General features: G+C 57.3%; 2 protein-coding genes across 12 annotated transcripts in view; one reads left to right on the top strand and one right to left on the bottom strand.

Annotated features, from left to right (window-relative positions):
- The window catches only part of SIPA1L3 (signal induced proliferation associated 1 like 3), a 249,248-nt gene extending 242,993 nt beyond the window's left edge, over window positions 1-6,255 (top strand). For all 3 annotated transcript variants that reach the window (XM_039217712.1, XM_039217715.1, XM_039217714.1), the window contains exons 20-22: window positions 992-1,127; window positions 2,809-2,890; window positions 4,024-6,255. In XM_039217712.1, the coding sequence (XP_039073643.1) occupies window positions 992-1,127; window positions 2,809-2,890; window positions 4,024-4,167 (362 nt within the window). In that variant the 3' untranslated portion in view covers window positions 4,168-6,255. The remainder of the gene's footprint in view (window positions 1-991; window positions 1,128-2,808; window positions 2,891-4,023) is intronic.
- A 2,291-nt stretch (window positions 6,256-8,546) lies between these two features.
- DPF1 (double PHD fingers 1) lies at window positions 8,547-22,115 on the bottom strand. 9 transcript variants are annotated; one of them, XM_039217718.1, is made up of 12 exons: window positions 22,059-22,115; window positions 16,062-16,222; window positions 15,817-15,924; window positions 14,038-14,165; window positions 13,686-13,775; window positions 13,263-13,341; window positions 12,932-13,063; window positions 11,999-12,049; window positions 11,785-11,904; window positions 10,579-10,691; window positions 9,867-9,990; window positions 8,547-9,721 (listed from the first exon to the last, which is right to left on the bottom strand). In XM_039217718.1, exons 1-12 carry the CDS (start codon window positions 22,088-22,090, stop codon window positions 9,651-9,653), a joined length of 1,209 nt encoding a protein of 402 aa, XP_039073649.1. In that variant the 5' UTR covers window positions 22,091-22,115; the 3' UTR covers window positions 8,547-9,650. The 9 variants fall into 9 exon arrangements, with proteins under 9 accessions (XP_039073649.1, XP_039073651.1, XP_039073653.1 ...); XM_039217720.1 differs by having other exon boundaries at window positions 9,879-9,990; XM_039217722.1 differs by having other exon boundaries at window positions 9,867-9,960.
- Between the last annotated feature and the right edge of the window lie 3,494 nt (window positions 22,116-25,609).

The raw sequence follows: 25,609 nt of genomic DNA, 5'->3' as shown, positions 1-25,609 counted from the left end.
GCTCTGAGCTGACAGATTGGAGCCTACTTGGGATTCTTTCTCCCTCTCTCTCTGCCCCTCTCCCACTCAAGCATTTTCTCTTTCTCTCTTTCTTATAAATAAGCCTCGAAGATAGATAGATAGATAGATAGATAGATAGATAGATAGATAGATAGATAGATAGATAGATAAAAATAAATGCAGATCACCCAACGGGTCTAGGTTTGGACCTGAGAATTGAGCTTTAAAGGCCCTGTGATTTCTTTTCTCTCTTCAGCATACATGGTATTTATTCTCTGTCTTCTCTTTCTGCTTTTGAAGTTTCACAGATCTTCTCAAAACTACAGTGTAAATGAATCCCCATGTACTTACCACCCAGCTTCAACCTCATCCTCTTTTGGCCATTTTTTCATACCATTTGTTTGTTGATGAAACCAGGTCATTTATGCTGAATGTGGGTGATTCCTCTGTCACACTGCCATTTTTACTTGTTCCTGTCCCTTGCATTTTGCGTGAACTGGTCACTGGGTCCAGCGTCTTGCTCAGAATCGGGATGGGATTTTGTTGTTAGTGTCATTTGGTTTGTTTTTTTGGTTGGAGCCCATCCTACATGCATGATCTAACAAGAGTGATGGGGGGGGGGGGCATGCAGCGCCTTGGTGGCTCAGTCAGTTTAGTGTCCAACTTCGGCTCAGGCCATGATCTCACACTTCATGGGTTTGAGCCCCGCATTGGGCTCTGTGCTGACAGCTCACAGCCTAGAGCCTGCTTTGGATTCTGTGTCTCCCTCTCTCTCTGTTCATGCCCTGCCTGGGCTCTCTCTGTCTCTCAAAAATATACATTAAAAAAAAATTTTTTTTTAATTAAAAAAAAAGTGATTGGAAGTATCGCAGAGGTTTGGGCGGGAGGTGTGCAGGAAAAGGTGGTTAGTCAGTGGGGCGGGGGTGCAGAGGGAGGAGGCGCTGGGAGCCCTACTGACCCCTCTCCCCTCTCCCCTCTCTCTGCCTGGCAGTGCAAAGAGCTGTCTCACTCTTCTCCCTCAATGACCCAGCTCTGAGCCCGGAGGTCCCACCTGCACACAGTCCTGTCCACAGCCACCTGAGCCTGGAGAGGGGGCCCCCAACCCCCAGGACCACCCCTACCATGAGGTAAGTTACCTGAGCCCTGAGGGCCGCAGGCCTGCCCCGTGAAGGGGCCAGGAGGGGCCCCGGGCAGCTGAGGGACAGCCGGGAGGCAGCCGCCGCTTGTCATCCCCCACCACCCCCTCCCATTAGCCGAGGGGCATCTGCTCCTCTGCCCTGACGGACTTGGGAGTAACCCACACCCCGGGTGAGGTGACCAAGTGCGGGTTAGCCCCGTCCTGGATGGAGACGTAATCCATATGGTCAGCTGACCTCCAACTTTGAAAACCCTCTGAGTAGTGCCCCCCGCTGCGTCCTCCCCCATCCCTTCCTCCCTGCCTTTGATCTCCCCTCTGTCTGCCCCTGGGTGTCCTCTGCACATCCCGGAATTATGCAGATGGCCACCTGACAGTTCCCGTTTGCCTCTCCCCTGGCGGCCCGCGCTGGGCCAGCTGTGGACCCAGCGCTGACGGAGGCCGAGGCCCCACCCGCATGAGGCTTCCCGCGGGGAGAGGAGGACATGGAGACAGACGTCTCACATGGGTCATCGCACATTAGTGCAACAGATTGGGCCACACTAGCTTCGCAGAGAAGACAATTAAAAGGAGGGAGATGGGACGGCAATGGCATGTTTGCATGTCCGTGGGTTTAAATAGTACCTTCCACACTTGTGTGCACACTCCCCATGCAGGCGTACCTCAGACGTGCACTGTACTTGATGGGCAAATTTAGCAATTTTCGCGGGAAATTTTGATTCTCCTGGTTTTGGGTGGGTTTTTTTTTTCCTCTTCACACCACTCTTTTCACTGGCTTTAAATCTCCACCTCCACCAAAGATGCCGCCCGACTGAAATCACAGGAACTCGGCACTTAGAGATGTGCCAGTGCAGTGAGGGCAGGAACAGGCTGGCTGTGAGAAGGGCAGGACTGTGGGCCCTGAGCGAGCTCCTGGGTTCCCTCTGCCCCTGAGCTGACCCTCTCCCACCTGCCCTGCAGCCGCAGGCCCCCAGGAACCAGGACCCTGGTGGGAAGAAAGGGACAAGAAGGCCGGAGGGCTGAGTCCTCCTCCCCCTTCTCACCCTCCCCCACCTCTGCAGCGCCCTGCGGAGCCACCAGTCCCACAGGAAGGGGCTGCCTGCTCTCCTCTGCAGGGGCCGGGCAGGCCAGGGCTGGGTTCTGGGGTGCAGCGTTCCCACCTGAGCCAGGGCATCCTCCTCTGCCTGGCAGGTAATGACATGGTGCCCTCCCAGACCACACTAGGCGAGGAGCTCTGTTAGACTGAGACTGTGTCCAGTGCAGGGCAGGCTCTCTGTCACGGGGTCACTGTCGTCATCTTTGTCCGTGTACCCCATTCCTGTCCTCATGTTCGGTTGCCTGTGGCAGCCACGGTGCCCAGGTCGGCCAGGTGCTCAGTGGAGGTGTCTGTGAGGCAGGTTCTGGTATTGTTCCATGTGAGGTGCTCACACCTAAAGCACACACGTGGTCCAGGCCCGGGGGGAGGCACGCCTCAGGGTGGCCGCACACACGGCCTCTGACAGGCTGCCGCAGCCCTGTCCACCTCCGCCGATCTGCTCTCTGGGTAGAGTGCATCAGGGAGGAGGGCTGGCTCCTTTCCGGCTTCCCCCAGAGTGTCCTGTACCCGTCGTTCCTCTGGAACCCTCCCGGGGCCGGGTGGGCCTCGGGTCTCACCCTGTCCCTTGTCTTTCCAGCGAGGAGCCGCCCCTGGACCTGACAGGCAAGGTGTACCAGCTGGAAGTGATGCTGAAGCAGCTGCACACCGACCTCCAGAAGGTGAGGCCGCCAGGCAGGCACCCCTCCCGGTGCACATTCCCTGTTCCACGTCCCGGATATTCGGCGCTCGGGGTGGGCAGCAAGGCTGCACCCTCTGTCCCCACCCGACCCCTTCCATTCTAGGGGAGACTGCCCAGCTTTGAGTGTAGTCTGAGTAAAGAGTAGAAAGTGACCGTGCCAAAGGCTGGGAAGCACATGGAGGAAACCCTCCTACAGTCTCAGAGGAAGAACACATTGGCCCCCGCCTCTTTGGAGGGCAGCTGGACGATAGTTATCAAAAAATCTAATTGTCTACCTTGATCTAATAGTCCCGCTTGTAGGAATTTGTCCAGCAGAATTTCAAGCGTAGGTACAGAGATCCGTGAGCAAGGATGCTCTTTGCTGCTCTGTTGGCAATAAAAAAATTGGAGCCAGTGCAGCTGTCCCTCCATGGGAGAATGGTTACATAAAGGACAGGACACCCAGGCAGTGGAATATTCTGCAACCAATTAAAATAATGGCAGGAATTCATAGATTTACTAACATACGAAAGAAGTCCAGTAACTTAAGTAAAAACTGAGCAAGCTACAGAACTATTTCCTAGAACATCATCATACTTAAAAAAAAAAAAATTAACATCTGCAGGTCAGAGGGTTATCTAGAAGGCAACGTTCCAAATTGTTCACTATACTTACCTCCAGGGTGTAGAAGAATGAGGAGTGAAATAAGAGCAGAGAACTTCTACTTGTTGCTTTATATACTTCCGGGCAAAAAACAAAAAGGTGGCAGAGTATAATGTGCCAGCCTCAAGCACAGGAATCCTAGGGGCCCAGGTTCAAATCCCACCCCACCATTTAATAATGCATGACCTTGGACAAGTCAGCGGCCTTCGAAGTGACACATCCTGGAAGGGCGTCTCAGAAAGGCCCAGGGAGCCTGTACAACAGGCAGCCTGAGGCTAACAGTCCCCAAGTCCTTGGATGGCCATGAGGGTAAAACGGGGTGAGGTCTGTGTTGGAAGAGTTGAGGAAAGAGCCCAGCGAGACCAGGCGGCCTGCCCACGGTTACGCAGCCGTTGGGACACAGGACCGGGGCTCGAACCCCCAGCCGCCTGGCTCAGGGGGCCCTGTCCTGACGCCGGCCCCGCCCCGCAGGAGAAGCAGGACAAGGCTGTGCTGCAGTCGGAGGTGGCCAGCCTGCGCCAGAACAACCAGCGCCTGCAGGAGGAGTCCCAGGCCGCCAGCGAGCAGCTGCGCAAGTTCGCCGAGATCTTCTGCCGGGAGAAGAAGGAGCTCTGAGGCGGCGAGCCACCCCCCGCCCCTGCCCGGCCGGCTGCGGGCTCTCGCTCTCCCGTCTCCATTGGCTTGTTCCCAGCGGCAGTTGTGACCACGACGACCCGGCCGGGGCCCCGCCGCCCTCCTCGTGGACCCGGAAACCCGCGAGCTGTGCTCTGCTCATGGTCCTCCTGCCCCGCCCGGTGACGTGGTCTCAGGCCTCCCTCCGAACTGCCCACCTGTGGTCCCTGGGGACTGGACCGTGCGCACACCGCCCCCAGGGGGCCCATCCAGCCTCTTCCTAGGACCAAGCCATCAGAAGCTGTAGGAAGGGGAGAGGGAGGGCAGGGGTGTGTGTCCAAACCCCACAGCTCCAGGAGTCCACAAGCCAGGTTTCTTCACCACGTGCAACAGAGTTTGGGCTCGCGGGGCCAAGCCCCCTGCATGAAAAATCAGTGTGAAAGTGGCCCGTGCTCCCCCCAGGCCCCGAGAGACGAAGGCCTGTGTGGAAACTGGCCAGGGGTCTCAGTCCCGGTGCACTAGCTCCAAAAAGCACGGACAGTAAGTATCCACCCCCCCAACCTTATTCTTCCAAAAAAGCAGCCAGGAGCACTTTGTTAGACTTTCAATTCTTTTCTTGGGACCCCCGGATGGAGAGAGGAAACCCCCAGCATCCAGAGTCGACTTCTTTGAGGGGAAACTCTCTTTGCACACACGGGACCATTTATACCGTCTTTTTTCTATCCGCCCCTCGACCACCAGAGGCCACAGCACCCGGGCCACGCCGCCTTCCAGCTGCTGCCCTGGCTCCAGGTGGCGAAGCCCGGTGTCTCCTCCCCAGGCCCCGCCAGCTCCGGCCCCGCAGCCAGGTCCTCTTCCGGGCACCTGGAGGGGCTCCGCGCAGCCCTCCGGTCAGGGCTGGAGAGAATACAGCCTTCATCTCCTCTCTGGTTTTGTTCTCCCTTCGCAAGCGGACGCCCAGACACCCTCACTGTGCTCCCCGGGGAGTGCTCTGCTCTGTGAACCCCCCCATGAGACGCTGGTTCTCTAAAGGCAATAAGGGGCAGCTGGCCAGGCAGCCGAGCCAGAGTGGTACTACGCTGTTCACCCAGGAAACAGAGTTTCTTTTTTTCCTTTAAAAACAAAAAGATATATATATATATATATATTTATTTTTTCATGTAGAGTTGCGCCAGAACAAGTCTGTATGGCCACAATCTGTGGATTCCCCCAACCTCAAGCTGAGGATCAAGGTGTGTCCCCCGTGGGCTGGGACTCAGTGGGAGGACTCAGAGGGATAAAGTCAGGGTGGCCAGGTGGGCGGGCTTTCCCATTTAGGGAGGCCCCAGGCAGGGGGAGCTGGCCTGACTCCGAGCAGCACCCTCTGGGCTGGAAGCCTGCAGCAGGTGGCCCAGCCCTTGTCCAGAGGCACCCCACCCCCTGCTTTCTCTTTGGGGCCAGAAACCTCAGGGCAGGGGGCTCTGGGACTGCACAGGACAGAGGGAGGTGCCGGGCTGGGCCAGCCAGACAAGAGAAAAGGGCACTCCTGTCTCCCTGTGATCAACCTCTGACCCCAGCCACGCTGCAGTCTCGCAAGAAGCCCTCAGATCTGCCATCTCCTGTCCCTCACCCGTGGTGTGAGATGAGGGCTTCAGGGGGGGGCCTGTTTGGTCCTCAGTCCTGGCCAACTACTGTGATATCTCTGCCCCTCTTCCCCACCCCCTTTTTTGGAAGGGTTCTCCAGGACCTCCCCACTGCCCTTTCCTCCGACCCTAACCTGGAGGCTGCCCCCCTTTTTTTTAAAGTTCTCCTCATCTCTTCAGATCATTCGAATCATTTTGGGGACCTAATCATGTACATTAACGAGTGTAAATTATGATTTTTGGTTTTGTTTTCTGTTATTTTTTAAGAATCTCTGCAAAACAAATCTATTTAATTTGAGGTTAGTGTTCAATCTGAAGGCTTGAAGATAGCAGGGTTTTTTTCATATGTTGATTTGTTTCATTTGGATTTTTTTATTCTTTGTTGTCTTTTTTTTTTTTTCTATCCCTGTCTTGAGATTTTTCTGGCATGTTTCTGGAGGTTTCAAAGGAAATAAATGTTTCATAGAAATGGCTTGTGTGTTCACTAGCTGGGCAGCTGCCTGGAGTCACTGATGGGAGGGTGTGGTTCAGCGGCAGCCTGCTCCCCCATCCCCCTTGTCCCAAACCCCATCTCCCTCCCTCTCTCTCTCCCTCTCCCCCCCGCCCCCCGACACACACACTTCCCTAAGAATCAGCCTTGCAGACTTCCTTTCCCTGAAACCCAAATGACAGGAATCCAACACTGAGAATGTAAAAAGTCCTTAAATTAAAAAAGAGAGCTTCTACTGAAAAAGTCCTATACTAGAAGCCAGAAAGGCAGACCTAGCCCACGGAGTTGTGGTGGTTTTAGGTTTAGTGGTCAAACTTTTAAAAATCTGGAGGTTGTCCATAAAGCCGGATTTCCAGCTTGGTAAATCTGCCCTTCGTGGGAGAACTCAGAAACAACCAAGGGGCCCCTGCCTCCTTTGGCGGCGGCCTCCCCAGGCCACACCCTCCGGAGCCGGCTTATTTGCATGTCCCCGCCCCCGTCGGTGGGTGTAGGCCTCCCACTGCCAGTCATCTGGTTGGTGGTTTCGGGTGCAAATCAGCCCCTGATTCCAGGTCAGGGGGGAGCACAGTGAGGTGGGGGTGTCAGGTGACCTCACCCCTGGGCCAGGCCTTCCCCTAAGGGCTCTCCTAGGCAGGGAGAGGCCTTAAACTTCTGGCCTCGATCTGCATCTGCCCTGGTGAAACGCTTGCGGTTTGACCTGGGAATCACGGTCCAACCGATTTCCTGAATCTCACAATTTCACGTGAAAATCCAAAGCCTGGACTCTTGCAGGAAGTCGGGATCTGAGAAGCGGCCCAGCCTCTCGACAGGGTGGCCAGGTGGCTAGGTCTTCCTGACCCACCCCACCTACTTACCTGTCATGGAGTCTTCCCTCTCTGAGCTAAAACCTGATGCTCCTCTGACTCAGCCTCTCCCCTCCCCCACAAAAAATATATTTTTTTCCAAAACGGGTATATATCCTTTTTCCAGAGGAGGTGGACCAGCTATTTCCACATCTAAAAATTCTAGAGTGTTCCAGACACTCTCCCAGTCTCCGCCCTTCTTGAGGCCCCATCCTCTCCCCCTACGGCCCTCCCCCCACCAGCATGGGAACGTGGAACAAGCTGTTCTCACATCCTCTCCTGGAGCCTGTTGGCTCACAACACACACCAAAGTCCAACGCCCCGCAATTCGCACCCACACTGTGCCCTGCCGGTCCCTTCCCCATCTTGATCTTGCCCCAGTTTCCATCTTCCTCAGCCACGTCCCCCCTCTCCCCCATGGGTGCCCTCTGGCACCCTCCTCTGGTCTCTCTTGTGCCCATCACCCCGGCTCTCTTCCCCAGCCAACCTCTGAATCCCTTCATACCTGTGGCTCTCCCACATTTTTCTATTGTCCCCCAACTTCGTTGTCCTTCTCTCCCGGGAGGCCTCATCTGTCATTGTCCTGGGACTTTGCCTGTCCCTGGATCCTGACTGTATCTCCCTCACCCCAAATGTGCCTCCCTCTCTTCCAATGTATGTGCCCTGGTTCTCTACCTCCCCTCAGCGAATCTCCTGCGTCCCCAAGTCACTGTCTCCTTCCTCCTTGTCTCTCCGCATGTCTCCCTCTCCCACCTAATCTCCGTCTCTCTTCTGTTCTCCCCCCCCCCATCACTCCTGTGGCTCACTCATCTACCCCTCTCTGCAGACCTATTTCTTCCTTCTCCTGCTCTTTTTCGGATTCTCTATAAACGTGGGGCTCTGTGTCTCTCTCCTGATCTCTCCGTGTCCTGGTTCTCTCCTCATCCCACCTCACCCAAATGTGCCTCCCTCCCAACCCCGTATGTGTCATTCATTCTCTCCCTGGCCCTTTCCCCTCCGCTCTTGGCCCCACATCGGGATGGGGGACCCCAGGCGAGGTCGGGGACTAAGGAGGAGGTGCTCTGGGCACCCCCACCCCCTACCCTAGCCCAGGAGGGGCGGCCTCTTCATCTTTCCATCCCTTCCCCCAGGCCCCAGCTCCCGCCTCCCCCCTCACTGCTGCTCACTGCAGCTGCAGCAGTCCGTTGCCGGGGCAACCACAGCTGGCTGGGCGGGAGCCCCCTCCACCCCATCCCCCCTCTCCTCCTTTCCGGCGAGGCTGGGAGGAGCTGGGACAAAGCCAGAGAAAGGCGGGGAGCAGGGGGGAGACGGAGGGAGTTGGAGGTCAGGCCGGCTCCAGCTGTTAACCTCGGTCAATTCTACCCCTAGGAGGCCCCCATCTCCCCTTCTTGGTGGTGCCCCAGTCCAGCCTGGAGAACGAGGCAGTCGTGGGCAGAGGGGTCAGGCCCAGTTTAATACACAGAACAAGTTAATTCACAGCAGAGGCAGGCAATAAAGGAGACTCATTTACAAGGGGGGGCATGCCTGGATTGGAGGAGACCCCCCAAACCCACCACCTCCCCCCACTTGCAGTCTCAATTTCCCTTTTTTTTTAACCCGAACAACAAACACACACAACCACAAGAAACAACCACGCCCCCTCGCTACCCCCAAAATGGCCAGCGAGGGTGGCAGGGGGCAGCCCGGCCTGGCCGGTGGGGAATCGGAGCGGGGGGGGGGGGGGGGTAGGGGTAAAGGGGAAAAACTAGTCCGTTGTAGAGTCTGTGCTTCTCATTCCAGCAGGCGCTGGGCAGGGGCCCGCCTTGCCCCCCAGCCGACGGCCACCAGCCAGGGCAGGTGGCGGGCACAGAGCGGGCAGGATGGGGCTCTCAGGGAGGGAGCAGGAACGGAGTTCAAAACCATGGTTCACGTCATGCAGTATCCACGGTGGGCACCAAGAGGGGGCGAGGGTGGACACCACACCCACCTGCCCTGGGCACGAGGGGGGATGGCGCCCACACTGGGTGAGGAGGTGGGACAGCTGCAACTCCAGAGACTGGGGGGGTGGGGCTGCTAGGCAGGAAGCTGGCATAGACGGGTGCCCAGTGGACGCGCTCGCCAGCGCCCCTTCCACCCAGCCAGGCCTTAGAGGACTCTTTGTATATATTAATTTCTTTTTTTCTTTTTTTTTTTTTTTTTTTAACTTTTTGACTTTTTCTTTAGAAAAACGCTGTGTCCATGCCCCGGGCTGGCATCTACCACCCCTCATGCCCGCCCAGAGGCGGGGTATGGCTTTGAGGGGAGCAGAAGCCCCCGGTGCCCGTTCGCCAAGGGATGGGGAAGGAGGGAGGGAGGGAGAGGGGCCCTGCTGGGCCCACCAACCCACAGGGCAAACATTCCAGCTGCACAGAGGGAAGGGGTGGCCCCGCCCCCTCTCGGGCTTCCCCTGTCCCCCTCCACTGTGGGGCACTGAGGGCAGAGAGAGCGCGGAGGAGCTCCGAGAGGCAGATAGGTGAGCACCACCCCAGAGGTCCAGGTGAGCCAGAGCCAGGCCTAGGTGAGGGTGATGTAGGCAGAGGCCTTCTCTTTCAGGTGCCGAAGACAGAGGTGACAACTCCAGCTCCCTGTGGGGGTGGCCAGAGGACAGGGATTTAGGCCCAGGACCCAGAGAGGCTGCCCCGACTCCCTCCCGGGCCGGCAGACACAGTCTTCTGTCTTCACCAGCCGGAAGACAAGTTCCCAACCCACCCGCCCCCATGCTGTGCCCACCTCTTCTCTCACCTTCCGGGGGCTCCGCCATGGGGGGACTCAGGCAGTACATGTGGTAACCCCGATCGCAGTCGTCACAAAACAGCAGCTGGTCCTGGGGGGTGAGACCCGCCCAGCTGGCACCCTGGGGGCACGGGCACCAGAGACCGGGGTGGGGGGCTGGGGCAGGGGTAAGTCAAAGGGGCTGGGGAGGGTGCTCCCTCCCACGAGAAGGGGCTCCGAGACCGTCTTTGCATCACGGAATCTTTGCAAAACCCTGCGTGGCCAAGCAAAACACCCCTGCGGTCTGTCGGTTTGCAATTCGCAGTCTGGGTTTTAGAGATTCTGTGCGACACTGACAACGACACCGACACCGAGATGGTCTGACACCAGCTCTGGAAGCCACGGGCGCGGGGTCAGATCCCAGCTCTACTAACGTCCTAGAAGGGTGACCTCGAGCAAGTCATTTCCCCTCTCTGAGCTCAGTATCGTCTCTGCGGAGTGAACGAGAGCACCTACCTCGGAGGGTGGTTGGGAGGAGGAGTCAGGGAGATGAGGAGCACTAAGTGCCAGGCTCAGTTAATGGACACTAGCAATAATAATAATACAGGTTACTAGTGTTCACCAGGGAGAGGCTCCAGGGAAAGGCTTTAGGCCCGGCTGGCAAAGGCAGAGGTGCCAGGCGGGGAGGCCCCCTGGGGGCATGTCCCAGGGGAGGCGGGCGGGCACTCACGTCGTTCTCCGAGGTGCCACACAGGCTGCAGGACTTGCACTCGATGCACTGCCAGCGGTAGGTCCGCACGGCCGCCGTCATGTTCACCGTAAACTGTAAACATGAGGGGTGTCCTGGGGGCCAAGGGGCAGGGATGCAGTTAGGGCTCATCACGCCCCCGGTGACTACTGACCGCTGGGGAGGAAATGGCTCAGCCCCCACCCCTGGCTGCGAAGGCCGGATGAGCTCCCGTGGCCCACAGCCCGACCCCACCCCGCTCACGGTGCCCAGCGACCGGACCGCAAGCAGCACTGCCGCGATCGTGGCCACCAGTCTCCTACCAGCCACCATGGTAACCACATTCTGCTCCCCAGAATACCATGGCAACCGCATTCCATTACCCACAGTGCTGTGGCAACCACTTTCTACCACCCACAACACCCGGGCCGCCACATTCTGTTAACCACTGTGCTGAGGCGGCCACATTCCACTACCCACAGCATAATGGCCAACAGGTTCCGTTAACCACAGAAACACAGCAGCCACGTTCCCCCAGCCACAGTGCCACGGCAACCACCTTCCGCGGGGGGAGGGGGGTCCCCACAGCCTGGTTCCCCAGGAGGCGCCAGCAGCCAAAGTGTTTCCGTCGACACCGTGTGATGCCAATCCCACAGCCACCGCGCTACCCCAGTACAGACACCCCCTCAGCCACCACCCAGTGCCACAAGTTACATTCCACGATACCCTGTTGCCATGACAACCATATTGCACTACCCGTGATGCCATGACAACCACAATTCATTACCCGCCGTGCTGAGGCGACCACAGTCTATTACCTACAAGCCCACCCTGGGAAACCACATCCTATTAACCACAACTCCGTGGCAGGCGCCCTCGGTTATCCACAGTACCCAGGCAACGGCCATCCGTTACTATCACAGTTCACTACCCACATTGCCCTGGCAACGGCCTTTCACCACCCCTCACGCCATGCTAAGCACATGCCACTACCAGCAGCGCCGTGACAGCCCCATCCCATGATTCCCAGAGCCTCTCTGACCCACCCCCCTGGTCTCCCAAGGTCCTCACCAGTTGAGTCCGTCCCACCAGCTCTGGACATCCCCCCTCCCGGGCCCGGGCCGCACTTCTCTGCCTCCCAGCCTCCCGATCTGGACTCCTGGGGTCCCCTCTACCCAGGCCCCCGGCAAGCTCAGGTGGGGGTATCACCTGATCGCCCACAGTCAGCACAGGAGATGAGGTCCTCGGGACACCCCGTCTTCTTGGAGCCCCCCAGGCAGAAGTCACAGTAGCCGTTGGGGATGACAGTGCCGTCGGGCGCCTTCTTGGCTGAAAGACAGCAAGGCAGAGGGTTGCCGCAGGCAGGCAAGGGCACCTGGTCAAAGGCTGCCGCACGAGCAGGGGGAGAGGGAGGCGTCCCTACCTGTGTGTTTCCTCTGTGCCTCAGGGACCCAGGCCAATTCTTTGTAAAACTCTGGGGTTGGGGGGACAGAGAGAGGGGCTCTCACCATAGGCAAGGCTCCACCCTGCCCCCAGCCTCAGCCCCGGCCCCGGGGTGGACCCCTTTATCCAGGCATGGGGGAGGTAAGGAGGGAGAGCAGCTACCCCAAGTTGCGGCCACAGCAGAACAGGGACGGGGGCCCAAATAATTCTCATCAGGAGCCCCAAACTCTTTGAGGACAACGCACGCATCCTCTTTATTAGGTAAAACTGGCAAATAACAGCTTTAGGAAGAGCCCCCTGCTTCCCCTTTCATCCACACTCCTGCCACACAACCAGTGCCAGCTAAGCCCCGACTAGGTAAAAACCGGGGACACCACTGGCCAAGAGCCGCTTTAGAAACGGACGGACGTTCACAAGAAAAAATCCGCACACAGAGGTGCCTGGGTGCGAGGCGGGGACGGGGTGAAGAGACTGCCCTCTCCCTCCAAGAAGTGGGTGGGAAGACGGTGCCTCTCCCGAGCCCTCTCCCACCCCTCAGCTGTCAGCGCGCCCATGGGGTTGGCACGGGCAGGCGCCAAGGGCTCCCAGGCCACAGCCTCTGCCCCTCCGCCAAAGCCCAGCAGAGAAGGGAGAACGGGAGGCCGGGAGGGAGGGGAGTCATCTATCACCCCCCTCCCCGAGCTCTAATTGAAACAATAAATCAGACCCAGAAATATTACGCCCGGCCGGGAGCGAGGGAGAGATGGTTGGTTGCCATGGCAACCCCAGAGCCAGCATCCCCATGGTCGGTGGGGGGAGGGGACCGCTGAGCTGGAGATTTTCCAGAAATGTCTAATGTGCCCCCTCCCGCCCAGGCTCCTCAGCCCCCATTCCCAGGGCCCCTCACTACCCCACAGCCCGCCTGCCTGCTCACGTTTATGGTTGTTTTTCCGGTGGAAGGGCAGGGCGTGGCGCTCGGCGTTCTCCTCCCCCTCCTCCTCAGCCAGGTGGGTGTGGGTGTAGTGGTAGCTGAGCCCTGGCCGGTTCTTATACCGTTTCCCACAGACTGGAGAGCGAGCAGGGAGGGCCGGTCAGCCCTCCCAGCCCATGCGGCCTCCACCCTGGCCTCGGGGATCACACCGCCCCCCCTCTGCCAGAGGCCTGAGCATCCCCTCCCACCGGGCTCTAGAACGGGAGGGAGGGGGCCAGCAGGGGAGAGGTCCCTAGGCCCCGCTCTCTCTTTCCCCCTCTTCAGAATGACTCACTATCACAGACATACGGCTTGTCTCGATCCTCCAGGGATGCGGTGTCCTGGCGCTTCCGGAGACCCCCGATGCCATATGCCTGGGGGAAGAGTCGGGATGAGGGGCCGGGGAAGGGGCACCGGGGGCTGAACCGCAGCTCTGCCACTTCCTAACTGGGGGCCTCGAGTAACTCCCTTGACCTCTCCGAGGCTTCCTCGTGGGCATGAAGACGGCTCTAACCCACTATACAATCTCTGTTTTGCAAACGGTTTAATATATCTGAGCCTCAGCTTCCTCGTCTGTAAAATGGGTATAAACTCCTCTACCCTTGCAGGCTGCTCTGGGAATTAAACGAGGCCAAACTGGGGCAGTGTCTGACCACTGTAAACGCTCGGCTTACGGGACCCGTCGCGGAGGAGAGAGGAGTGGAGAAGGGGGGGGTACCTTTCCTTTAGCCCTGTTCTTCCTCCTGGGAATGTCATCCTCCAAGTCTTCCACCTCGAGATCATGAGGAAACTCCAGCAGCTGCTGTTTCTGGGCACCAGGAGAAGGGGGACCGAGGTCAAGGAAGTGGGGGATGCCGTCCCCCTTTGCGGCCATTCTGGACACAGCCGGAGACTGGGGGTGCGGGGCAAGCGGGGAGGTCTTCCAGAAAGAGTCGCGGTGTGGAAGGACGAGACTTAGGACGCCCAGAGGCCCCAGGGAGCCGCGGGGGGTTGGAGAGCAGGAAGAGGCTGTGCCAGGGCAGTGGCGGCGGGGGTGAGAAGGCAGCTGGGGCCCCTGAGGGTGGTCCCACCTGGCAGTCCATAATGGTCTCCTCCTCCTTCAATTCAATCTTCTTCTCCCCTGTCTCAGCACACAGTAGCGCCTCAAGGACTGGCCCTTCGGGGAGGCCGCCCTCCTTCTTCAAGGGTGCCTCACAATCTGGGGACAAGGCCATGGTGGGGGGTCACGTGGGGAAGTTGTCCTTGGAGGATTCCCCAACCTGCCCAGGTTGGAACCCATGCCCTTTGCTTCAGGAACGAGGCGCTCCCACACTTTAAGACCAGCAACAGACTTAAAGATTCAATCACACATAGCAGGAAGGATGCGAGAGCCTGGGAAAGACACGGCCAGACCCGCAGATCCGCTCACACACACTCAGAAGGAGACACACCTGGGGCACCCGGGTGGCTCAGTCGGTTAAGCGCCTGACTTCGGCTCAGGTCATGATCTCACGGTTTGTGGGTTCGAGCCCCGCACTGGGCTCTGTGCTGACAGGTAGCTCAGAGCCTGGAGCCTGCTTCGGATTCTGTATCTCCCTCTCTCTCTGACCCTCTCCTGCTCACGCTGTCTCTCTCTCTAACACACACACACAAATAAATAAAAATATTTTAAGAATTTAAAAAAATTAAAAAAAGAAGGAGACACACCAGACCCTCCTTCACTTACACCTGGATGCACGTGGAGAAATCCAGATGCTCACACAGGATACACGGGAGATACAGACAGACCATCTTGAGACAGCCAGACACACAAAGCCAGACCCTACCATACTCATGGACACAACACAGGGGAGAGACACAGACATTCCTAGAGAGAAACACTCAGATGCATACACATGGCCATACAAAGGGGAGCCACACACAGTCCCCCTGAGGCAATCAGACACACCCAGAAAGACAGTCGGATGGACACTCCGTGGCGCCTGGGTGGCTCCGCTGGTTAAGCGTCCCACTCTTGATCTCGGCTCAGGTCAGCAGGCTCTGCGCCGATGGCAGAGAGCCTGCTTGGGATTCTGTCCCCTTTCTCTCTGCCCCTCCCCAGCCTGTGCGGGCACTCTCTAAATAAATAAATAAATAAACAAACAAACTTAAAAAAGTCTACACAGATGGACACTTCAATAGGCCTGGACCCACACAGAGGACAAGGGAAGAGAAAGAGCCAGTAACTCTGGTAGTACTGGTCACATTCAAGAAGGCCACCTGGTCTGGTTGGCCCAGCACACGTGGGCAGCGATACACCTAATACACCAGTGGCTCGGGGACGAGAGTCTCCCAGACATTCCGAAGCATCTGGACACCCAAAAGAAGAGACACCAGACCCCCTGATACGCTCAGACACACTCAGAAACTCTGATAGACCACCGGACACACACACAAGATGAAATAAACCCTCGAATGTCCTTGGAAACACCTAGAAAGAGACACAGACACTTACAGACACTCCACTACCAATGCAAAGACTTACAACCAGACACCCTCACACACTCAAGCACCTGCAGGAAGAAATACAGCCAGACACCGATACACCCCGGCTCACAGGGAAGATCCACCTAGACACACATGACAGACAGCACTTGGCCCGGAAATACACCTGGGCCCAAGTAGGAGAAGACACAGTCCAAGTCCAAAGCAGTCACTCAGGGAAAACGGGAGACTGTCGACGACACCCAGACACACACCCGCAGATACTCGCTAGAAGAGAAATAAGGGCAAATGCTCAGAACCACACTGGCGTCACCACACATGTAGCAGCGTGTGCCCGGGGGGACACGGCTGGGGCCACCCCAGGCGCAGGATGGACCTCCACCCACCAATCTTGTACTCGCAGGGCCGGAGTCTGGGGTCCTCCAGGATGTTGAGTCTCCGTTTCTTTCTCCAACAGCGCGCAGGGTACGTGTAGATCTGTCCCGGGGCCAAACCTGCAGGTGAGGAGGGCGGTGAGACCGTGAATGCCTTGGCCCCAAAGCCGCTGCCCCCCCCCCCCGCCCGACCCTGCCCCCCCCACCCGACCCGGGCGGCCCGGCCCCGCCCCCGCCCCCGCCCTCCCAGCAGGTACCAGGGCCACGGTGGGTCTTTTCCATCCAGATGTAGCAGTTGTTCTGGGCCACGCCGGTCTGCGAGTCGAGGAAGGGCAGGCGCAGGCTGCGCTCCGCGCACAGGCGCGCGTTGTAGCTGCGACAGTGCTCAATGGCCTCGCGGTAGAAGTCCTCGCCTAGGCTGTGAGGGCGAGCAAGCGGGCGAGTGGCTGTCAGCAAGGACAGGCGCGCCCGTTCGCCCCGCACCCCTCCCTCAACGCGGCTGTTGGGAATGAGTGGGCCGACTCCTCCAACCTCACCTCTCCCCTCTTGTCGCTCCTGGACTCAGGAGCCCCCAACCTGAGGCCCAAGCAGGCCTGGAGCCAATGGGTAGATACACACACATAATATAGAAACAGACAAAAATATACCAAGACCCATCCATACATGGACATATCAAAATACAGGACAAAAACAAATCACACAGGATTCACACACAAAGAGAGACATATCCCAAAACTCACAAAGGAGAAACAGACAAATCTCCCACATATGCACATACAAGTATCTACTTAAAAAAACACAAACATCGCAGTCACATAGTGTGGAAACAGACACAACACATATATCCATGCACAAATACACATCACATATCCAAAGACACACAATATAAACAAAGCACTCACACAAAGACACACAACATGCAAACAGATCACAGACACCACACTTCACACACACTCACTCATGCATCCGAAGACACACAGATACACAAATGTTTGAAGAAATGTTAAAACAAACTACCCACATGTGCACCTACACACATATCTAAAGACACAACACAAACAAATCATACACACACACACACACACACACACAATATCCAGACACGCTATACAAAGAAATCGCACAGATTCACACAGGACACACACACACAATCAATAAGATACACAGTATAGAAACTGACATCTAAAACACCACATATTCAAACACAAAGATACACACATATACAACATAGAAATAGACATATCCACCCATATTCACACAAAAATGTACACATAAATACACGCACAACTACAAATCCAGACACAGAACACAAATGATGCCGTTTCAAAACACATGTACACACACTCAAAGACCCAAATATCTCAAGATACCTGGTAGACTGAAAGATATTAAACACATATCCAAACACACACACACACACACACACAAAATAGTACAAACAAGTGACACACACTCCACACGTCAAGACAAAGGTAATGTGGGCTTCACTCGAGTTTACCAAGGCTCTTGCACCTCCAGTCCATTTCACTCTCTCCCCAACCCCGGGGGGCGCCGGGCGGGACATGACCCCCTTCCCTGAAAAGGACCCGAAGAGGACTCGGAGTTCCCCACACCCTCCGCTCCTCCAGGGGCAGCGTATCGGACACCGTTCTTGCCACAGACCCATAATCGCACACATTCGCACCCCCGCGCAGCACGGCCCACGGTGACAGCCCCCCAGACACCCCAGCGGCCCCACCCCCGGCCGCCACACACACACGCCCGCGCAGACCCGCCCGCGCGCCCTCCCCCACCTCCCGCCGGCCCGCAGCACCTCAGGGGGCCGGGGATGACCGTGGCCATCTTGCTCCCCGGGTCCTGCCCCCAGCAGGTCCCCGCCGGGTCGGTCCTCCCAGCGCTCGGGCGGGCGCTGAGGCCGCCCATCCATTCATTCCCGCGGGGCGGGAGCACCCGGGCCAAAGCCAATCACGACGGCGGGGCGGGCCCGCCCGGGCCATGCTGGGAGTGGTAGTCCCGGGCCCGGGGACCGGCGGGACCCCGCGGGGAAGCGGGTGCAGAGGTGGGGCGCAGGGAGCGCGCAGTCACTCACACGCGCTCGCCCGGACGCACATCTAGTCTCCCGGGCAGACACTCGCACATGCACACCTGGACTCGCACACACCCACATACGGCAGTTTACACACACATTCACACGTATACTCACAGCCTCCCACGTAGACTCACGCACACTTCACTCCCACACCTTTACAGATTCACGTACATTTACACACACAAACACTTCAACGCCCGGAGACTTAGAGATACCTAAGAGGTGCCCACACAAACGTCCACCGGCAAGCCTGCACTTGGCTCACTGACACCCCCTCCTCCCTCCCCAGACCCTCCCAGCTCCAGAGAGCCTTGTCTAGTCCCCCCAGGGCTGTCACTCTCACAGTGACCCCTCCCCGCTCTATCCCATCCTTCCGCCGGCTAGACTGCACACTGCTATTTAGGAGCGGTAGCCACACCTTGTGGATTCAAATCCTGGCTCTGCCATTTGGTGGCCGTGTGGCCTTGGGCAAATGACTTAACCTTTCTGGGCCGCAGTTTCCTCGTGTGTAAAATGAGGATGACACCTCATTGGATTGTTGTAAGGATTAAATGAGTAAATATGTGTAATGTGTTTTTAAAAGGTACCTGGCAGGTCGTAGGTGTTCAGTAAAAATTCGCTCATTCCACAAAGAGGATCTGATATGTAGTTAAGATGTAAAATAGCCAACCATTACTAGAAAGAATAATACCTTAGGGCGCCTGGGTGGCTCGGTGGATTAAGCATCCAGACTGCGGCTGGGGTCAGAATCTGACACTTTGTGGGGTGAAGCCCTACGTGTTGGGCTTTGCGCTGATCCGGCTTCGATTCTCAGTCTCCCTCTCTGCCCCTCCCCCTACACGGCCACGTGTGCGCACTCGCGCGCTCTCTCTCCTCTCTCTCTCTCTCCCTCTCAAAAATAAATAAGCATTAAAAAAAGAAGACGAAGGAGGAGGAGGAAGAGGCGGAGGAAGGGGAGGAGGAGGAGGAGGAGAAAGAGAAGAAGAAGGAGAAGAATGCCTGGTACATAAAAAATGCTCAGTAAGTACATAACAAGTAAATATACTGAGTATCCATCATGTGTCAGACACAGTTCTAAGTCCTTTAACAGAGATTCACTGGTGCAATCCTCATAAAAACCTTCTGGGGTGATGCTATTTTACCCCCATTTTTCAGATGAGGAATCTGAGCCCCTGGCGGTTCTTTAAAGGTGGGACTCACTCACCTAGATATCTGTACCCAAGTGAGTTTTCCTTCCTTCTTTCTCCCACTATCACCTACACGGACTGTACCCTAAGGGATCCCCAGACAGTGAGCTGACCCATCAAACTACACCAGCTCTCACCTGGAACATCCCCCCCTCCAAAGTTTGTGTTCAAGTTTGAGCCCCTGCGTGGATACAAAACGCCCACAAATGTCCTTGTCCACCAGAGGGCTCTCCAGCAGACAGACAGCATACGAGCCTTCACCTCTTTTGTCGCTTGATGCCCCCACCTACGCTCTGGTAAGAGACACCCCCAAGGTCTTCCACACTTATCACTTCTAAACACACACACACACACACCTCTAATCTTAGACACCTTCTACAAACCACAAACTCTCCCCCATCTCCCCCAGGTAAGGCCTTGACAGTCCCCTTCCCCTACCCCCAACAGGACAGAGTAGGTCTCTGCTTCATATCCGGCTGAGAGTAGGTGGCAAAGGGAGTAAGTCGGGGATGCTTGCCTGGAATGGTACACGCATTCTCCCTCTGGTCTTCGGGCCCCTCCCCTGGCCACCCCATATCTCATCCACAGTAACCCCTCCCGCTCCGCCAATCAGCTCAGCTCAGAGAGTGCCCTTGCCACCTTCCTCTCTCACCTCCCACCACCCACACACGCTTGCACTTGTTCCCCACACCTCCAGCCTCAGACACCCCAGCTCACTCCTGCCCCACCTTGGAACGTTTGCATCAGTTTGATTGGTTTAGAGGCTGAGTGTAGAAAACTCCATCACCTCCCTGGAGGCCCTTGTCCACCAGAACGATCAACCCCCAGACCCAAGCTGAAACTTGCCTCCCTTTCCCTACCACTAGTAACCGCTAGTAACTGTCACAGATCCCCCTCCCATACTTGAATTCCCCTGCCCAAGCAGGGCAGTTCCACCCCCTACCCTCATCCCTGCAGATGCCTCAGAAGATGAGAGCAGAAAAGGGCACTGGTGCCCTCACCCTAACCTCACTCTGGCTTCCAGGCCCCTGCAATGCCCTATGTGGAAACTAGACCACAAGAAAAACCAATATGGATACTACTAATAATAATCACTACACGCAGTCAGGGTCAGGCTCTGTACTAAGCGCTTTGCAAAGATCCCAACAGCCCCATGAGGTAATAGGCACTGTTATGAGTCCCCAGTACACAGCTGGTAACACTGAGGCTCGGGAGGAGAGGGAGAAGGGAGGCAGAGAATTCAGGGCTCAAGATGAAGTTTGAACCAGGTAGTCAGGACCCCCAGCTTCCCACTCTCTCCAGCCTCCCACTCCCAAGGGGATTTGACTCCCATTCTTTCAGGAGCCAGTGCCTGCCCTCGAGGAGCTGTCTGAAGATGAGAGCAAAGAAGGGCAAAGAAGGGCGCTGGCACACCCACCCCAGCGCCTCCTCTGCCTCCTCCGAGAGGTCCCGCCAGGGTCAGAGTGAAGAGGCCAGAATGCCTGTAGATCCATCAACCTGCACAGGGACCCTGTCCCAGCCAGCTTGAGGGTGTTGCTCACAGGGCACACATCTGTCTATGTGTGTATAAGACAGAGTGAGAGGGAAGCAGAAGGGTGTCACCGTCACACACCTCCTCACAGTGACCCCAGCTCCGCACCTGCCCTGCAAGCTCTCGTGCTCACCGCAAAGCCACACGTGTAGGCTGGTGCCTATTAACCCCGGTCCCCCTCCTCTCCCGACAGCGCCCCCCCCCCCCCAGAAATCAGAAACAACTGGGGGCCTAAGGTCCAGCCATCAGGAGCAGCCTTTGGGAGGGTGGGGGAGCGCTCCCGGCCCCTTCCCCCTCCCCACCCAGCAACACACGCTGCTCAAGGTCAAGGCGGCGAGAGCAAGAGGTTGGGGGAAGGGGGGGAGGTCGCCCCAGCCCCTTTGTGCGGCGCCGCGGGCGTTCGCCCTCCGCCTCCTCCCCCAGGCCCGGGAGGAGGGGGAGGGGAGTGCCGCGCTCGCCAGCCGGGGAGGGAGGGCGGGAACGGCCGCGCGCCTGTCACTCTGAGCCCGCTGTCACCGCCGGAGGAAAGGGGGTGGGGAGCGCTGGGACCCGGGAGTCCAGGATCCCGAAGAGGGAGCGAGAGAGAGACGGAAAGAGAGAGAAGAGAGGCGGAGAGATCCAGGGATGGCGAGGAGAGGAGAGGGATGGGACCGAGCTAGGCTTGAACCCAGGCGTCCAGGATCCCAGCCTCGGGGCCCAGGAGGAAGCTAGCGCTCGGAGGAGGGACGCGGACAGGGAGGGAGGGAGGGAATCCCCCGAGAGTGAGGGTGCTGCCAGCATCCTCTCCCGAGGCATCCGGTCCCAGATGCTCCGGTTAGATGTGTATGGGTGGGGAGAGGGAGGGATCCCACGGTCTAAACTGACCTGGGTGTCGGAGCTTCTAGGTCCTGAAGACCCGGGGAGGAAAGAGGGGAGCCAGCAGGGATTGGACCGGGAACCCCAACGCCTCAGCTCCCCCCGCCCCCGGGGCCACGCGAGCCGAGGTCCCCGGAGAAAGAGAGGGGAAGAGAAAGGTGCTCTGCTGGAGGGAAGGAGGGTGGTGAAGACCCGGAGACGGAGGTCTGGACTTGGTCCTTGGTACTCCCAGCCCTGTGCCGGGGCAGGCCCGGCGCCCCCGGACACACGGAGAAGGAGAGATGGAGGAGGAGGAGAGGGAAGCCCCTACCCCCACTCTGGGTGGGGAAACGGCCTCCGCCACCCCCCAGCCCGCGCCACATTCCTTCACTGACAGCGACAAAGAAGAGACGCCCCCGCGACCCTGAAGGGGCCCCCGCCCCCAACCCCAGGGGGCAACAAGGGGCGGCGGGTCCCCCAGGGATGGGGGGGCCGCGCTGGGGGGCCCCCGCTAAACTACCTTCCGCGCGCTGCGTCCCCCTCCCCAGAGAGGCGGGGGAAGGGCCGGGGGTGGGGGGCGGGATGGAGGGACGTGAACGGCGGGGACACTCACGACTTGAGCGGGTTCTGAATGGCGGTGGCCATGGCCCGCTCGGCTGGGCCGCCTCCGGCCCGGGGCGCTGCTGCCGCCGCGCGCGGGCCCAGCCCGGCCTGCGCCGCCCGCTCTGCCGCCCAGCGCGCTACGATTTCATTCATTCTTGGGGCTGCGGCGCGAGCTGAGCGGGGCGGGCCGGGGGCGGGGCTCGGCCAATCCCCGCACCTCCCGGCGCACGACGGGACGTGGAGTCTAGGGGCGCACAGCGGCGCCCGAGGGCGCCCCCGACCGGACTACACGTCCCAGGGGGCGCCGGGAGGACCACACGCCCATTGGCTGCTGGGGATACAGGGCGGGGCTGGGCTCGTCCCAGAGCATCCTTTCCGCCTCCCTGGGGGTGCTCTATTCCCATCTCGGGCTCTCCATCCGCCAGGAACCGCGGGCGCGGGAGCAGGTGGCCCCTGGCTTCTGGCTCTCCCCAGGGAACGCGGATGACCCTAGGATCTGTTGTGTATTCTTGCCTCTGCCTGCTTGCCTGGGTGTCTCTTCTGTGTAAGCCAGCTTGTAAAGGAGCACAGAGGTTAATCAATGCCTTTGTTCACTTACTCAGAGCTTGACAGGTGCCAGGCACTTTTCTAGGCACTGGGACATAGAGCAGCGACCAAAGTCGCGTCCCTCAAGCAGCTGACCTTCTAATGGAGAAAGACAAGATGACAAAGAAGAAAATAAACGCATAGACAAAATCATTTTAGACAATTATGAACGCTACAAAGCGGCTTCTCTGAGGTGATGACATTTGAGCTTAGACCTGAGAAGTTCCAGCCATGCGACAGGAGGGGAAAGGGAACAAGCTGTGACAAGCGCGAAGATCAGTACGAAGGCTGGTGTGACTGGAGCAGGAGTGAGGGGAGAGACACGGCTGGGGAGAGGGCAAGGACCCAGATCATGTAGAGCCTTGTAGGACATTACAAAGAAAATAGATTTTGTTCTCAGTGCAATCAATCATTGACTCTCTTCTTTTTCACACACACAGACCCCAAGCCCATCAGCAAATCGTGTTATCTCTGCACTCAGAAAACAGATCTAGGGTCTACCCACTCTTCTCCCTTCACACCCTCCACCTGGTACTGTCCACCATGGTGTCCACCTGGACAGCCCCATGTGTGTTCTCCCCATGGCAGCCAGGTGCACTGTCTAAAACATATGGCCTCACAATGCTCTCGGGCTCAAAACTTCCAGTGGCTTCTTTCATAATTGGAATAAAATGCAAAGTCCTCACTCTGCCCTCAACGCTCCAGGTGATTCCCTCTCCAACCCTCGTCACATTTCTAACCTCATCTCCCTCTTTCCTTCCACTGGCTGACTTTGCTCCAGCCACACTGGCCTTCTCCCCATTCCTGGAACATTTCAATCCCATGTCTGCTGCAGGATCTTTGCACTTACTGTTCTCTCTGCCTAGAATTTTCCTCCTCCTGATATTCACAGGGCTCCATCCCTCACTTTATGCAGGTTTCTGATTAAAGGTTACCTCCTCAGATCCAATCTCAGCTAAAGTAGCATCCCCCATAACTCTGTCCTCTGAAATGCCTTTTCTTTCAATACGTATTCATAGTTTGTCATCATGCACCGGATCGATTTCATTATTTGACTTATTGTCTGTTTCCACCCATTAGAATAACAGCTCTGTGAGGGCAGGGATTGTTGCTCCATCCACTGCTGTCTCCCCAGTGCCTAGAACGGGGAGTGCCTGGAAAATAGTAGGTGCTCAATAATTATTCGTTGAATACATAAGTGAAGCAACTAGTTGCTATGCTCCGTGGCTGTCCCCACCATTTAGCTCTGAGGCACACGACCAGCAGGGACAGAGAGTAAGACGGGCTCCAGAAGGTGCCCCACACAGACCCTTGGACAACCTGAGTGGGGGGGTGGGGGTGCTGCATTAAGGAAACCTTCCCATCAGAGGATCTAGAGCTAAAGGCAAAGAGGAGAGGTTAACAGGCACACCTGCTCCTTTCTAGAGCATTATGGCCCCCAGCTCTGCGGGGGCAGGCTGGACGCATTGGTGCTGCCTCTGCCCTGGGCTCTTAAGCTCAGAGTCCAGTGGGATAGCAGACCCATCACCACTCAATGGCAGGCAAGAGTGGAGGAAACCCAGGCAGAGGGGTGGAGGCTGGGATAGAGAAGCACAGGAGCTGTGAGAGCCCAGAGGAGCCTCCTGACCCAACGTGGGGCTTGAACTCATGACCCAGACACAGAGAGTCATAAGCTCAGGGCACCTGAATGGCTCAGTCTGTTGAGCATCTGACTTCAGCTCAGGTCTCATGGTTCAACAGCTTGAGCCCTGCATCGGGCTCTGTGCTGACAGCTCAGAGCCTGAAGCCTGCTTCGGATCTGTGTCTCCTTCTCTCTCTGCCCCTTCCCCGCTCACACTCTCTCTCCCTCTCTCAAAACTAAACAAACATTCAATTTTTTTTTTTAAAAAGAGTCACATGCTCTACAGACTGAGACAAGCAGGTGCCCTGGAGGGGGTGAGGGATGGTGCTTTTTGTAGAAGATTCCATGGGCATCCTTTCCAAGTCCTGACCCCCTGCCCTCTCACAGGGTAAGTGTCTGTCCTGACACCTTGGGGTCCTGATGCCTAATCTTCCTGTCACCAGAGTTTTGGGGACAAACACTGTCCCTGGAAGTCCCAAACTTTGATCACTTCTCTTAACGCTGGAGCCCAAGCATCTGGCCACCAGAGGGCACTGTGGCTCCAGGCTTTGTCCACACAGGTTGTTCTGAAGCCTCAGACCTGGGACAGATACCTGCTGGCAGTGAGGCCACTAGTGGAGACATGGTCCACCCTGAGCCTCAGACCCTGTCCAGCACCTGGCCACTGGTTTCTGACACCCTAGCCCAAAAATGGCTAGGAGGCCCTCTGTTCCAGACCCCTGAGGGCCTCACCTGGGTCTCTGAGGAAGACACTATTGCTAACCTCCCGCCCCACATCCCTCTCTTCCTCACTAATCTTCAGAGTATCCAGCCCTCCCCTAAGCCTCCCTTGGGATGTTCAGACATGCCCTTCAGCAGTCTCCTGACCAGATGGGGTTATCGAAGTACAGAGGCGGGGCGCCTGGGTGGTTCAGCTCGCTACGCGTCCCACTTGGGTTCAGGTCATGATCTCACACTTTGTGAATTCGAGCCCTGCATCGGGCTCTGTGCTGGCATCTCGGGACCTGCTTGGGATTCTCTCTTTCTCTCTCTCTGTCTGTCCCTCCCCCACTTGTGCTGTTTCTGTCTCTTTCTAAATAAATAAATCAACTTTGAAAAAAACTTTTGAAGTACAGGTGAGGTTGGGGGGTCACACAATACCAGAGCAGCAACAATAATGATCAATAATAATAACGACAATGATAGGCACAGTCTCACTGGTTTAGCTCTTCCTGTGTGTCAGGGCCTGTACTGAGGGGTTTTTTACAGGTTTTACGTCACTGAAACACACCAACCACCCTTAGGGAGCTGGGCTCACCGCCTCAGCATCAGACAGGCAGTCTGGGCTCAGAGAGACCATACTCTTGCCAAGAGCG

Source organism: Hyaena hyaena, unplaced genomic scaffold (assembly GCF_003009895.1).
Source record: "Hyaena hyaena isolate Hyena2069 unplaced genomic scaffold, ASM300989v1 scaffold_721, whole genome shotgun sequence".
Taxonomy (NCBI): Eukaryota; Metazoa; Chordata; class Mammalia; order Carnivora; family Hyaenidae; genus Hyaena; species Hyaena hyaena.
Note: the sequence above shows the minus strand (reverse complement) of the source record. Positions and strands in the feature narration are given on the sequence as shown.